Source organism: Canis lupus, chromosome 12 (genome assembly GCF_048164855.1).
Source record: "Canis lupus baileyi chromosome 12, mCanLup2.hap1, whole genome shotgun sequence".
NCBI lineage: Eukaryota > Metazoa > Chordata > Mammalia > Carnivora > Canidae > Canis > Canis lupus.
In genome coordinates, this window is record NC_132849.1 from 2,837,565 (window position 1) to 2,853,787 (window position 16,223).

Below are 16,223 nucleotides of genomic sequence, written 5' to 3' on the forward strand. Positions count from 1 at the left end.
ATTTTGCTTTTTACTCTGAGATGAGAAACCATTATAGGGTTTTGAGTAGAAGGGTGACATGATAAAACAGATTTTAATAGTCTCATTCTTGCTACTGAATTGAAAATAGGCAGTAAGAGGGTAGGCATAAACAGTGATACTAGTTAAGAGGTTAATGCAGTAATTTAAGTGAGAAATAGTGGTTTGGCTCTGATGAAAATGTGACAGGGAAGTGGCCTGACCCGGTTACATTTGTTGGCAGACTGGATTTGAGGTCAGAGAGAGCAGAGTCAAAGATCATTTCCAGGGCTTTAACTTGAATATCTAGTAGAAGAATAGAGTTGCATTTATTGAGATAAGGTAGATTTTAAGAGGAGTCAGTTTTGGGTTGGAAAAGTGTAGTAGGGGCTTCAGTTGGGATATGTAAGCTTGAGATGCTCATTAGACATCCAAATGAAAATGTCATGTTTGATTTTGGATTTAAAAGTCTATGTCTGGTCTGAAGATGCATATTGGGACATCATCAGCATACAGCTTGTACAGCGGTGACACTGAATGAGTTCCAAGAGAGTAACTGTAGAAAGAGAAGAAAAAATGTCCAAAGAGTGAACCCTGAGAAGGCCTTCTAATATGTGCAGTCAGGGAGACTGAGTCGAGCCAGTGAGTTAGAAGGCATACAGGAGGGTGGAATATCCTAGAAGCCAGGAGAAGAGAATGCTCAACAATGCTCAGATAAGATGGCCACCGAGAAATGATCATTGAATTTGGCTATGTGGAGGAAACAAGGTCATCCAGTGAGATTAGGGATAAGTAGTGGTAGATCTCAGAAGAAAGAATGTATGAAATAGTTATCTAGGAGAGTGTCAGAGTGAATGGACTAAAGAAGTTTCCTGTGATTATCATATGCCATTACATGCCCTCTTGAGGTTAGTGATCATATAGTAGAAATGAACTAGTTAGTGTTACCTGTGTTTAGCTACAGGTGCTGGTGTAGAGTAGATGGAAAGATTTAAGCAGAGTTGTGGTTCAGCCGGGCATGTACCCTGAGTGAAGAAGTAAGGTTGGGGCAGAGGAAGCAGTAGTGTTTGCAAGGGAGCCATGATCGTGGCTGATTACAGAACTTAAGTTGCATAAGTAGGGCAATGATGACATGGTTAGGGCACAGACTGGGGGGCAGCTGAGGAACAGTGAGGGGTAGTAAGTAGTAGTATTAATGAATTACAGAACTCGGTTGGATAAAGGACAGTTGGAGTGGAAATACTACGTGTAATGAATCTAAGGCCTCTTCTAAGATTCACTCATTCTGAGGCATCGCCTGCAGTTTGGAGTTGTTATAAGTCTAGAAATGAGTTTGAAGTGCATGAATTGTGAATTCCCTAGATGGTAGCCAAATTTTATTTTATTTTTTTAATTTTTTATTTATTTATGATAGTCGCAGAGAGAGAGAGAGGCAGAGACATAGGCAGAGTGAAAAGCAGGCTCCATGCACCGGGAGCCCGACGTGGGACTCGATCCCGGGTCTCCAGGATCGCGCCCTGGGCCAAAGGCAGGCGCTAAACTGCTGCACCACCCAGGGATCCCCGGTAGCCAAATTTTAGTATTCTTACTTACCTTAAGGACTCTGGGACTTTCAAAGGATTGTAATGTCACCAATAGAGAATTATACTTAACAGGAAGTGTATTGAGCATAATTTTTAAAAACTGGTATTATTTTAAAGACCTGTATTAAAATGTATACAAGACAGGTTGGTTCATGCACATAAGAGCATGAACCACTTAAATTTGAATCCTGACTTTGCTGTTACAAAATTAACCTCACTGTGCCTTGGTTTCCTCATCTATAATCCAAAAACCAGAATAGTAATAATAAGTAATCACAGGGCTGCTGTGAGGATCATGAGTTCATATATATATAAAGCGCTTCAATTAGAGCCTGGCCCATGGAGGGATTGTGTAAGCACCCCTACAGCCCTTACTGTCAGTAGTCACAATGTACCAAATTGATTCTAGGGTTGCTTTTCACTTCTTTCCCAGACTGGCATGAGAGGTGCTAGACTGAGTTAATGTCACTTAGCAGATGAAAAATATTCAGTATGTCTATTTGCTACTTCAAAACTTGTAGGAGCGTAGATATAATGCACAAGGAAATGTGCAATAAATGTTTAACATTTTGTTGGAAATGAAGGGAGCTGTTTGAAGAGAGTGTAACTTTACCTTCTTTGCACACTGTTCTGTGTTGAATGGCAGAAAACAGAGAGAGGCACTCTGAGTCATCTGATTGGATGAAGACTGTCCCAAGTTATAACCAAACAAATAGCTCCATGGACTTCAGAAATTATATGATGAGAGATGAGAATCTGGAACCACTACCCAAAAACTGGGAGATGGCCTACACCGACACAGGGATGGTCTACTTCATTGAGTAAGCAAATGTCTGTATCTCTCCTAACACGCCCTGTCACTGTGAGGTTTTGTCTTACCATTTCTTTATCCTCATTTCACAAGGCTTCCATTTCTTTTTTGTTTCTTTAAAGAGATTTTTCATACTAGTAACAGTTAATTCTTAATCTGATGATTTTCCTGGATGGTGTTTCATTTTTATTTGACTTGGACAAACAAGTCATGTATTTGACTTCTGGTTTTATAAAAAAAGAAGGATTAAAAACAGGTTTATCACTAATAGTGAAAAATGTAGGAATGAAGGGTATTTTGCCTTGATGTTTTTTTAAACTTTTGGTAGATTGTCCAACCTAATGAGCATTTCAAGAATTACCATCATGTGATGGAGGGCATATTTATTATCGGAGTTAAATATTTTCATTTATACATTTTCTAGATGTATTCAGGCAACATATTTGAATGACATAGAAGAGAAATATCATTGATCCTCAGGCTAATTGGTACAATAAGAATTGACAAACCCTAATTTATGAGAAAGCACTATTAATATAAAGTATAAATGTATTTATAGAGATACAGGATATCACATGTATTTGATCAGAATAAATTTTTTATGGTTTGTACCAGAGAATATTATGCCAATAATTTTTTCGGAAGTTTCATTATGAAGCATTTTTATATTCTTATGCAGCTGTATTTCTCATCCTTAAAATAATTTTCACAGAGGCAGAATATATAATGTAGTGAAGTTATAGAATATAATAGTTAAAAAACAAAATGTTGAGGGCTGGATACCACAGTCAAGGAATATGTCCTTAAAAATGAATTAGGGAGGGGATCCCTGGGTGACTCAGTGGTTTAGTGCCTGCCTTTGGCCCAGCATGTGACCCTGGAGTCCCAGGATCGAGTTCTGTATCGGGCTCCCTGCATGGAGCCTGCTTCTCCCTCTGCCTGTGTCTCTGCCTGCCTCTCTCTCTTTCTCTCTTTCTCTCTCTCTCTTTCTCTCTCTCTCTCTTTCTCTCTTTCTCTCCCCCCACCCCCGGTCTTTCATAAATAAATAAATAAATAATCTAAAAAAAAAAAAGAATTGGGGATGGGAGACATGAACCTGTTTCCTCATTTGGTCACATAGAATGGGACCACATCCTTCCCATAGACTGAGGATCTTGCTTTACCAAATCGGATTCATAGTATTTAAAAGACATACATTTTGTGTGTATTGTATTCTTTTTACCATACATGGCGCATTATTGATTATATTATATACTTATATAAACATTAATGACAAGGAGTATGCAAAAACAGACAAAATCGGGTATATGCTCTTCTTTATGGCCAATTAAAGGTGTTGTTCAAAGGTAATTTAGACTTGACTTTCATTCTGATTTTAGGACTAAATCCCCAAGTAAGATGTAAAGCTGTTAGAAGTGGCTAGAGTATCTTTAGAAACAGGGTATGAGATATCGAACCTGACAGTGCTTTATCCTATAAATGGGGATAAGTTAGTAAATTATAGAGAGGAGAGAGAATTTATAAAAGAAATGCCATTAAAAAAATAGAAATGCCATTATAGTTGAACATTATTAAAATGCATTAAAGACCTAGATATGAGACCTGAAACCATAAAACTCCTAAAAGAAAACACAGGGGCAAAGTCTCATGGCATTGAATTTGGCAAGGACTTCTTGGCTATGACACAAAAACTAAAGACAACAAAACCAAAAATAGACAAATGAGACTTCATCAAACTTAAAAACTGTGCAGCAAAGGGAAGCAATCAACGAGTGGAAAGCAACCTGCAGAATAGGAACAAATATTTGCAAATCTGATAGGGGGTTTGTAACCACCCTATAGCTAAATAGTATTTGCTGCTGCAGCTAATGTAAATTTGGTCTGTGTTACTACTGTTAAATCATGCATCTGTATGAAAATAGGTCTTTATAGCCTTTAGCTATTATGTTTTGAATATAGCCCCTCTGGGCATTTCTTTACCTTGGGAAATAGGTAAAATCCTAGCAGATTGCCTGCATCTGCTAACTTAAGAATGAAAACTTTGGATCATAGAAACCAAAGTTAAGCTTTTCTCAAGTAGCGATTGTGAATTTCGTTTACTGAGATATGTACATGATTTTTTTTTTTCTCCTAACAGTCTACATGCTACTAAGCCTCTTTGGAGTCCTGATCCTTTTCATGTTGCTAAAATTGATTTAACTGGCTTGAGTGTGGAGAAATTATCTCTTTGACAGAATGGATAACACAGATTTTCTAGAAACAATCCCAGTGTCTCCTCTTCAGATTATCCATTATTCAGCATAAAAACTTGTTTCTGCCACAGTCTACCAGCTAGTATCCTACCTGGTAATGCATAAGAAATGGTTGCATGGCCCTAGGTGGTTCAGGAGTTAGAAAAGACATAGAAGGTATGATTAATTCTCTGAAACCATTGGCTTAATTTCCTAAGAGTAATTAATATAGAGATTAGGGAATTCATTTTACAATAAAGATGACAAGGAATGATATTTTGTTCATGTTATTAATCTCACACTGCTTTGATAATAACTTTCCTGAATATTTTCCCCCATGGTTTTTTATTTCTTTAATATCCTCATAATTCTGATGTTTAAACTATAACACCGTCTACTCAGCAGTGTGATGGCTTTGTTTTAGCATTAGTATCTACTACATGGTTGCACTGCTCTTTGAAAGCATCTACGGCCTCCTTCATAAAAAGGAGTGTGTGGAAGAGTGGAGTGGGACCTTTGGTTCTGCTTTCTTTTTCTATGTGGTATATAGCCCATATCTTGTAGAGTAGAGTTAACTATACCCATCAGTTTTACTTGCATATTGCAGAAATAGAGGTTTGGAGGTTTTTTTATTTTATTAAATGCTTTCATTTTAAAGAACACTTATGAGGGCAGGGGCATCTCTCTCTCTTCAACTGTATCCCAGCCCTCAGCACATCACTATATCACAGCCCACATGTTGCAGGTACTCAAGGAATACAATGTTTTTTGAAGGGAGGAAGGAAGGAATTCAGCCAACACCAAAATAGCAAGCATCAAACAAGGAAGGAATTCGATGCAGCTTTTTCAACAGGATAATGCACAGTATGGGGCTATATGCCCAACCTTTGAAACATTTTTGACTGTTTCAACCAGTGTCTGTTAATCTGTACTTGGTATTTTTCCCCTTCTGTAGATTCTTCTTTCTCACTTTAGTGCCTCTAGCATTACCATCCCTTTACGGAAGTTTTGAAGTAGCAGTCTGAGATCGAATCCGAGGTGTACAGAGGCTGTAGGAGATAATGTGCAAACATATACATTTTGGTCACTTTTAATCTTTGCTTTTGAGATACTTTTCTCCCTCTTCATCGTACTGTTTCTAATTGAGATCTTTATTCTACAGCCACAACACCAAGACAACAACCTGGTTGGATCCTCGTCTTTGTAAGAAAGCCAAAGCCCCTGAAGACTGTGAAGATGGAGGTAGAGATTCGGAAATCTTTTATATTGTGCTCATTCACCTAATCCCTTTTCTCTCTTCTTTCTTGGATAGTGAGCTTTCCAAAACCCCAAACAAATTATAATGTACATAAGCACATAAGCAATGGGTGGATATCATACTTAACTGACTTGTAATTACATCCTTGCACCTAATTTTATATTTTATTTCCTTCATTTTGAGGACTATACAATGACATCCTTTATAAAAATCTTAATAAAAATGCCCCCTTTTTACATTTGTTTTAAAGACAAATTTAAAAATTTCTAAATAAATATGTTAATAAATCAGATACATTCTTAACTACAGGGTAGCCTTATTATTGGCTATTGAACCTTCAAAAATATATTTAATTTAGTATCGCTAGGATAGATATGTTAGTATTTATGGCTGATCTTTTATTTAGAGCATTAGTAGAGACTTAGTGAAAGTCTTTAATATACCCTTGCCCCCACACTATTTTTATTGCTTAGTAGAAAAATTTCTCTAAGAACTCTTAGGTAATAATGCTTGTCTATCTTGTGTATTATATGGTGTTTAATAGTATAGTCTTACACATAAATATAGACTTTACTCCAACCAAAATTGTTTGCTATGCCTTCTTTAATATAGAGGGAGCATGAATAAAATTTGCATTCATTTTATATCACTGAATCAGAAATTATTTACCTTGGTTAAAAAATGAATGGCTATGAGTGAGTTTCAGGTAGTCCTTCTATAGACTGAACTCCAATCTATAAAATAAACAATTTATACATTTTGTTCAGCATGATTGCAATATTAAGATTAGTTTTAGGAAAGACCAATTGGAAAATGGAATTATTTTAAAATTGTTTGCAATGATATTTAAAAAAAAAAAAAGATACCTTGGAGCAAAACTATTGAAAGATGCACAAGATACACTGAAAACTACAAAATATCCCTGAAAGAAATTAAGGAAGACTTGAAGTAATCGAGGAGATGCACTGCGTTCACAGAATTAATAATATTTTTATTATTCATAATAAATAAACAATATTTATTGTTAATGATGTTCATTTTCCTTAAATTGATATCTAGGTTCAATACAGTCCCAGTTAAGACCCACTAAGTCTGTCTTGAAAAAATCGTCAAGCCAATTCTAAAATACATATAGAAATACAAGGCTCCAGTTAGCCTGGTAGTCTTAAAAAAGGACAGAGATAAAGGACATAGGCTACCAGATTTGAAGAATTACTATAAAGCTCAATAACCAAGACTGTGGTATTGACATAAGGATAGACAAGTAGATCATTGGAACAGTATAGCATCCAGAAATAGATGAACACATATGATCACTTAATCTACAGCTCAGTTGCCAAGTCAGTTCAATGAAAAGGGGAGCAACAAATGGTGCTGGAAAAAGTGGATGGATATTCGTAAGGAAAATGAACTTCAACTATACATCACTCCATACTCAAAAATTATTTTCAGATGGATCAGAGACCTAATCATAAAAGCTAGAACCCTAAAGCTTTTAGAGGAAAATTTAGAAAAATATCCTCATAACTTTAGGATTAGCAAAGATTTCTTAGGCCCCAAAAAAGTATGAACCATAAAAGAAACACTTGATAAATTGTACTTAATAAAAATTTTAAATTTTTGTTCATCAAAAGACACTATTGAGAAAATGAATAGACAAAGTTGTAGGATTTGCAATATGTATCTGGCAAAGGAATTATATCTGAATCTGTAAAATATGGTTATAACTCATTAATAAGACAACCAAATTTTAAAATGGGCAAAATATTTAAATAGACATTTCATCAAAAAAGATACAAATGCTTAATAATGACTAGAAAAGCTACTTAACACCACTAGTCATTGGGGAAATGCAAATTGAAGCCACAGTGAGACACTATTGTATATTCATTAGAATGATTATAATCAGAAAAGACAGATAATAACATCTATTGGTAAGGATAGGAAGAAATGGTAACCCTAGTATAATGCTGGGCAGAATGTAAGATGGTACAAGTGCTTTAGAAAGAGGTTTGGCAGTGCTTAAAAGGATAAAAATAGATTTAGTGTATCACCTAACAATTCTACTGGTATGTATCTACTTAAGAGGAATGAAAACATATGTCCACGCAAAGACTTGCGTGTAAATATTCATGGTAGCACTATTCATAATAGCCCCAAAGTAGAAACAATTCAATATCTATCAACTAATGAAAGGATAAATAAAATGTGTAATCATCTAGTGGAATAATATTCAGCAATAAAAAGGAATGAAATAGTATATATACTACAACATGAGCAAACCTCAATGTTTTATGCTAAGTGATAGACACTAGACACAAAGACCAACTACTACATGATTCCATTTATGTGAAATGTCTGGAATAGGCAAATCTATAGAGATAGAAAGTAGATCAGTGGTGGTTGCCCAACAGTGAGGATGGGGGTAGAGATTAAATAACATGAGGGATCTTACTGGGGTGACCAAAATGTTCTTAAACTGGATTGTAGTGATGGTTGCACAACTCAGTAAATTATTAAAACTCATTGTTTTGAACACTTAAGACAGATTAATTTTATGATATGCAAAATATACCTCAATAAAGTTGTTTTTCACAATGGCCAAAGAACTCAGACACTTCTCCAAAGAAGACAAAGGAATAGACAATAAAGACATGAAAAGTTGCTCATCATCCTTAGTCATCACTACAGCGAGAGGTCATTCACACTTCTTAGAAGGGCTAGAGTCAAATACACTGAGAACACCAAAGATTGGGGAGATTGTAGAGTAGTAGCTGGAACTTTCACTAGTTGGTGGGAATGTAAAATTATGTGACCATTCTAGAGAACTTTCCACAGTTGCCCATGAGGCATTGTCTTAAGAGAAATGAAAACACATGTTCCCCAAAGATCATGACAGCCATATTCATAATAACTCAAACCTGGGGACATTTCAAATGCCCATCAACAGAAGAATGGATAAATCATTTTTGGTATATTCATGCAGTGAAATACTACTCAACAGTAAAAAAGAAAAGACTATTGATAACACTCAACAATTTCAGACACTTATTGAATAGAAGAAGCCAGACACAAAAGAACAGGTATTCAATTATCCATTAATTAAAATCCAACAACAGGCAGACCCATCTATGCTGATAGCACTTGGAAAATGTGGGTAATGGGAAAGTGGGTGAATTAAAATAATTCTCTGGAATGATGAATATGTCCTCCACCTTGCTGGGGTGGCAGTTAGGAAGGACATGCAAATTGCCAAAACTCATTTTTATAACTGAATGAGCACTTAAGATCTCTGTATTTTGTTGGGTGTTTATAACATACTGCCCTTGTCTATAAGGCTTTCATCAGTAGATTCCATATGGTGAAACCAGCTACTTTAAACTAGATATGTAATACCAGAGAATTTGACTTTTTAAAGCCTGTGAATGTGGTGTTAGTTTGCTCGGGCACGTCTCTATTTCTGGTCTTCCTTCCTTTTCCTGTACACTGATTGTTCCAGTTCAGTTCTCTGCCTTTTCCTATTTTCCCTTGTAGAATGTATTTATCATTAGACCTTTATTAATTAATTATAGCTGGACCTTTTACTGAATCTCTAGTATTGTCCTGTTTTGAATTCTGTTTCTGTATTTCCTACTGCATTTGAGACTTAAAAAAAATTGCCCTAGTAGCACTTCTAATACACATATTTAAAACGAAACTGAACATCTTTCTCCTAAAGTCACCCCATCCCTCTTTCTGTCATAGGCACCATGCTCATAGTCATCCGGGCCAGATGCTCAGAGGCATATTTGCTTCTTCCTCTCCTCTTGCTCTGTTCCCTATATAGTTTCCAATCCCTGTTGCTCTTTCTTTTTAAATGTTTGGAAGGAGGAGAGAGGGAAAGGAAGGAAAGAAGCTACTCTATCCCACAGATTATTTCAGTCTTCTTCTTAAAAATATTTTTTTAATCTCTATGAAGTTCTGGGAGGAAGCCATAAATAGTAAAGTCTGTCTTCATTCACTTGTTTAGAGTCAATAGAGAAATCAGATCCAGGAAACAGTGTTGGTTTAGAATGCTAGCTGATGAGTGAACATGGCTTTAGCTCGGCATCTACATGGGCTTACTGGCATTTCACCCCTTTAGGAGGCAGCCTTCACTACTCAATCTCTGACTTCTGTTCTGCTGGAGCTTCCTCTGATTTGCAGGCAGGCAAATCAGACTTGACTGCACCCTCTGCCGGCAGGCTCACATCCAGAACAGTGAGGGGAACCCAAGAGACCCTGAGCCAAGCATACTGAATTCATTCTCTAAAACTCTCCAGGCAGGGCAGCCCAGGTGGCTCAACAGTTTAGCGCTGCCTTCAGCCCAGGGTGTGATCCTGGAGACCCAGGATTGAGTGCCACGTCAGGCTTCTCCTTCTGCCTGTGTCTCTGCCTCTCTGTGTCTCTCATGAATAAATAAATAAAATCTTTAAATAAATAAACAACCAACCAACCAACCTCTTCAGGCAGATCAGACACTGTTTCTTCCTTAGAGAAGAACGGAAGAGGGCTCAGAGAAACTGGAGTGTTTCTCCCCTGCTTTCCCCTCTGTGGAAATTTGAAAAATTAGATGAGTGTGTCTCCCTAATGCTCTTTACGTTAAAGGTGACAATATGTCTTGGTTGACTCCGGACTAACCCAGCTTATTCCTTTTGTCCCAGCATAATCAATAATAGTGTCCTCTTTTACTCTCAGAAGTGGGCGATATGTTATATGGTCATCCTCATTATATCTTTCTTTAGATAGAGCAGCCACAGTTGCTTTTAGTGTTGTAGGAACATTCAGAACTTTTTACTAGAAGTGCTACTCTCCATCTCCACAACTGGGTATGCCTCCTGACATCACCTGTACTTACCCCCATAGTTTGGACCCTTGAGCCTCTCTGTTTGATGCTCGGCCAACTGTGCACTTGGCCTCCACCCCAAGATTGCTAGAACTCATACAGCAATTTGGCAGTGTGGCAGGATACAAAATCAATGCCCAGAAGTCAGTATCATTTCTATAAACTAACAATGAGGCTGAAGAAAGAGAAATTAAGGAGTCAATCCCATTTACAATTGCACTCATAAGTATAAGATACCTAGGAATAAACTTAACCAAAGAGGTAAAGGATCTATACCGTAAAAACTACAGAACACTTGTGAAAGAAATGGAGGAAGACACAAAGAGATGGAAAAATATTCCATGCTCATGGATTGGAAGAATTAATATTGTGAAAATGTCAATGTTACCCAGGGCAATTTACACATTTAATGCAATCCCTATCAAAATACCATGGACTTTCTTCAGAGAGCTGGAACAAATCATCTTAAGATTTGTGTGGAAACAGAAAAGACCCCGAATAGCCAGGGGAATATTAAAAAAGAAAACATGAGCTGGGGGCATCACAATGCCAGATTTGAGGTTGTACTACAAAGCTGTGGTCATCAAGACAGTGTGGTACTGGCACAAAAACAGACACATAGATCAATGGAACAGAATAGAGAATCCAGAAGTGGACCCTCAACTTTATGGTCAACTAATATTCGACAAAGCAGGAAAGACTATCCAATGGGAAAAAGGACAGTCTCTTCAATAAATGGTGCTGGGACAATTGGACATCCATATGCAGAAGAATGAAACTAGACCATTCTCTTACACCAGACCCAAAGATAAACTCAAAATGGATGAAAGATCTAAATGTGAGACAAGAATCCATCAAAATCCTAGAGGAGAACAAGGCAACACCCTTTTTGAACTTGGCCACAGCAACTTCTTGCAAGATACAAGATACATCCAAGATGGCAAGAGAAACAAAAGCAAAAATGAATTATTGGGACTTAATCAAGATAAGAAGCTTCTGCACAGCAAAAGAAACAGTCAACAAAACTAAAAGACAACCTGCAGAATGGGAGAAGATATTTGCTAATGACATATCAGATAAAGGGCTAGTCTCCAAGATCTGTAAAGAACTTATTAATTCAACAGCAAAAAATCAAACAATCCAATCATGAAATGGGCAAAAGACATGAACAGAAATTTCACAGAGGAAGACATAGACATGGCCACCAAGCACCTGAGAAAATGCTCTGCATCACTTACCATCAGGGAAATACAAATCAAAACCACAATGAGATCCCACCTCACACCAGTGAGAATGGTGAAAATTAACAAGACAGGAAACCACAAATGTTGGAGAGGATATGGAGAATGTTGGTGGGAATGTGAACTGGTACAGCCACTCTGGAAAACTGTGGAGGTTCCTCAAAGAGTTAAAAATAGAACTGCCCTATGACCCAGCAATAGCACTGCTGGGGATTTACCCCAAAGATACAGATGCAATGAAACGCCGGGACACCTGCACCCCAATGTTTCTAGCAGCAATGTCCACAATAGCCAAACTGTGGAAGGAGCCTCGGTGTCCATCAAAAGATGAATGGATAAAGAAGATGTGGTTTATGTATACAATGGAATATTCCTCAGCCATTAGAAACGACAAGTACCCACTATTTGCTTCGACATGGAGGGACCTGTAGAGTATTATGCTGAGTGAAATAAGTCAATCGGAAAAGGACAAACATTATATGATCTCATTCATTTGGGGAATATAAAAATTAGTGAAAGGGAATAAAGGGAAAGGAGAGAAAATGAGTGAAAATATCAGTGAGGGTGACAAAGCATGAGAGACACCTAACTCTGGGAAATGAACAAGGGGTAGTGGAAGGGGAAGTAGCGGCTGGGGGTGGGGTGACTGGGTGATGGGCACTGAGGGGGGCACTTGGCGGGATGAGCACTGGGTGTTATGCTATATGTTGGCAAATTGAACTCCAATAAAAAAAATTTTTTAAACTAAAGAAAGGGTTGTGGTTTGTTAGTTGCCAAATAAAATGTTGAATCTACTTCCAGATTAATGCTGAAATATATTTATGTTGATCTTTTATCCTTATTAAGCATTAATACATTCTTGTGAGTTTTTTAGATATCAAATGGTTTAAACAGTTCTTGCAGTTTGCCAAACTTTCTAAAGAGAAAGCATAAATTCAGTTATGGTGCAGTCAGAGGATCCATCCTCACTCAGCATCACTCAGTTCCCATGCTATTTCAAGAAACTGTTAAAAGAGATCTCTTTCATGGAGGATCCTTAATGGTAATGCTTTGGGTAATACTATTAAAGAACATTTTTTCCAGATATAATCCAACAAATACTCCTCTCCATGTAATGGTTACCTGTCATAAAATATTGTACCTACTTAATTGACAATTATTTGCTTCATAGCTGTGGATGATCAAAGTGAGCTGAAGTGTGTCTCAAGTCTTCTCAGCTGTTTTTTTTTTTTTTTTAAAGATTTTATTTATTCATCCATGAAAGACACAGAGAGAGAGGCAGAGGGAGGAGAAGCAGGCTCAAGGCAGGGAGCCCACTGCGGGAATTGATCCTGGGACTCCAGGATCACACCCTGGGCCAAAGGCAGGCACTAAACTGCTGAGCCACCCAGGGATCCGATTCTCAGCTGTTTTGTTCTGTTTTCACATAGCCATTTTCAACTATTCCTGTCTTTTCCATCTCAGACATTTCAGCCAGGTCCTTCAAAAGAAAAATCACAAAAACTCACCAAGCTTCAGAACTACCAATCAATCAATCAATTGGGGTGCTCTGTATATATATACATATATGTACATATATATATATACACACAATACATATGTATACACACACATATACACGCACAGGCAGAAAAATAAGATGGAAAAAAGGAGTGAAGGTGATTCAGAGCTTTACATCAAGAGGCTAGTTATCTATTCTCCCCCTTTATTCTGAATGTGAAATAATTTTATTAGAGCATAATAGTTTATATAGCTTGTCAGCTTCATTACAATGAAATTTTTATTTACAAAGTCAATGCATCAGGGGATTCCTGGGTGACTCAGGGGTTTAGCGCCGCCTTCGGCCCAGGGTGTGATCCTGGAGTCCTGGGATCAGGTCCCACATCTGGCTCCCTGCATGCAGCCTGCTTCTCCCTCTGCCTGTGTCTCTGCCTCTCTCTCTGTGTGTGTCTCTCATGAATAAATAAATAAAATCTTTTTTTAAAAAAAGTCAATGCAGGAATCCCTGGGTGGCGCAGCGGTTTAGCGCCTGCCTTTGGCTCAGGGCATGATCCTGGAGACCCGGGATCGAATCCCACGTCGGGCTCCCGGTGCATGGAGCCTGCTTCTCCCTCTGCCTGTGTCTCTGCCTCTCTCTCTCTCTCTGTGTGACTATCGTAAATAATTTTTTAAAAAATTAAAAAAAAAAGTCAATGCATCAGAACTTTGGCTAAATGAGGGAAATTAATAAATCTTTGGATATATTCTAAGCCTATTTGTTGTCTAACATACATTGTGTGCACATGTGTGTGTTTCAGCCTAGCAGGAAAACACTAAAAGAAATTGAAAATAAAAATTGAATCATCATAGTGTATAACTGGGTTTTTAAAACAAACTCCTTCTTGCTGGACTCCTGTGTATAAGTTGTTAGCACTAAAACCACCTGCTAGAAGCATTCCTGCCAACTTAATCCATTTCTAACTAATAAAATGATTCTTCAGAAGCATTAACTTGGAAAACAGGCAGAGTGGTAAGGAAAGAGGATTCTTTTTTGACAGGGCCAAGAAAGGTCAAGAAACAGGGTTTCTATTGGAAAGACTAGAATTATTATTATTATTATTATTATTATTATTATTAGCTATCAGAAATTCAGCTACCTTCAGTTTTTCTGGGTATATTTCATTGATCAGTTACCTGGAATGAATAATATGTAATAATCCTGTGTAAGATATTTCTCTGTTACCAGACGAAAATATGGATTCTGCCCAAGGTACTATAGTAGCTATTTTACATTTTCCTTGAGAAACTCAAGTTAATGCAAGGGAAAGTAGATATTTTCTTAGATTTCAAGGAAATCTCAATTGCCCACCAGAAATGGCAAAAATCCAAGGCTTTTTCAAGGGGAGAAATGGGTCAGAATAACAGAAATAATTGACAAAACTTATGTATAATGGTGAAAAATTGAACAAGCAGCTGCTTCTTGTATTGAACTAGAGGGTAAGTGTGTTTTGCATTGTCAAGCTGTTTAAATGAAAGATCTATACCAGATGATTTTTTAAATAATTAACTTTTGTTGCTTCAGTTTTGAGTAAACACCTTTGAGTTGAATGTCATCTTTTGTTCTGGGCTCCTAATTACCTGCTGAGACACTCACTAGCTACTGAAGAAGCCACTGGACTCAAACCATGTTTGTTCTTTTAAAGCCAGTCCTCAGCTTTCTGTCTGTCTCCCAAATATTAGTGTCATGAAATAAAAGACACTTAAATTCACTCATGGTGAATTCTTCTCTGTTGATTTTGAATCTGGCATTTTACTCCATCTCTTTCTTTTTTTTTTTTTTTTTAATTTCCAGAACTTCCTTATGGCTGGGAGAAAATAGAGGACCCTCAGTATGGGACATACTACGTCGAGTAAGTTTGTTTCCTCAGTTAATATTCTCCCAAACGTTTTCCTTCATTATATGGCATTAGGGAATACTCAAATACAACACTTTATGTTTCTACAATCCAACTTTCGGAATTAGAAGTAGGGGCAGTGAGCATTTACTTCAGTGGTTCTGAGCTCCCCAGAAGTTTGCTTTGAGTTAAATACAGCAAGAGGGAAGTTGCTATGTTGATGAATTACTGGAAGTGTTACCATTACTACAACAGCATCTAAAGGGAAAAGTAGTGTAGAAAACTGTGAAATGAGGGGATAGACTAGATGAAATGTTAAGATCACTTCCAACACCACAGCTCTTTGGTTGTGAAGGCAGTGAAAGCACTCTAAGGGGGCAGTAAGCTGTAATGATCCCAAGTTTTGGAGTACAGGTTTAGAAGAGTATTATCTCTTAGGGAGTTAATCAAGGAACACTTAGTATTCTTTTGGGGGATGGAGGAAAGTTGCTTCTTACCCAGCTGTTATGGTTAAATTTAAACATAAGTTTATGTTGGAATAAAGCACCAAATACCTGCCTATGAGAAATCAGAGTCATATCAGCATCTTCGGATTTTTCTTTTCTTTGTCTTCATTTGTCCAATTGCTGCATTGTGATGATCAGAGATTGCTTTCTTTCCAAATGCTATAGGTAGAATTTTGACCTCAGGCAAATAATGGCATTAAAAATGTTACTAGCATGTACCTAGAAACTAGTAGTCTGTACCTACTGCCGAGGTAGTGAAGGCAAAATCTTATTTCCCGAAAAAAGTAGCAAGCATGGGTACCTTCTAGTTTTATGATTGCCTATTAATTTTTCATTACTTTTTGTTGTAAACAAGTGC

At 37.2% G+C, this 16,223-nt stretch overlaps 1 protein-coding gene and 1 long non-coding RNA gene across 6 annotated transcripts in view; one reads left to right on the forward strand and one right to left on the reverse strand.

Annotated features, from left to right (window-relative positions):
- Nucleotides 1-16,223, reverse strand: part of LOC140600616 (uncharacterized) — a 487,558-nt gene that overhangs the window by 254,642 nt on the left and 216,693 nt on the right. The window lies entirely within an intron of this gene.
- The window catches only part of MAGI3 (membrane associated guanylate kinase, WW and PDZ domain containing 3), a 236,323-nt gene that overhangs the window by 163,862 nt on the left and 56,238 nt on the right, over nt 1-16,223 (forward strand). For all 5 annotated transcript variants that reach the window (XM_072769095.1, XM_072769091.1, XM_072769092.1 and 2 more), the window contains exons 5-7: nt 2,227-2,401; nt 5,785-5,864; nt 15,317-15,374. In XM_072769095.1, the coding sequence (XP_072625196.1) occupies nt 2,227-2,401; nt 5,785-5,864; nt 15,317-15,374 (313 nt within the window). The remainder of the gene's footprint in view (nt 1-2,226; nt 2,402-5,784; nt 5,865-15,316; nt 15,375-16,223) is intronic.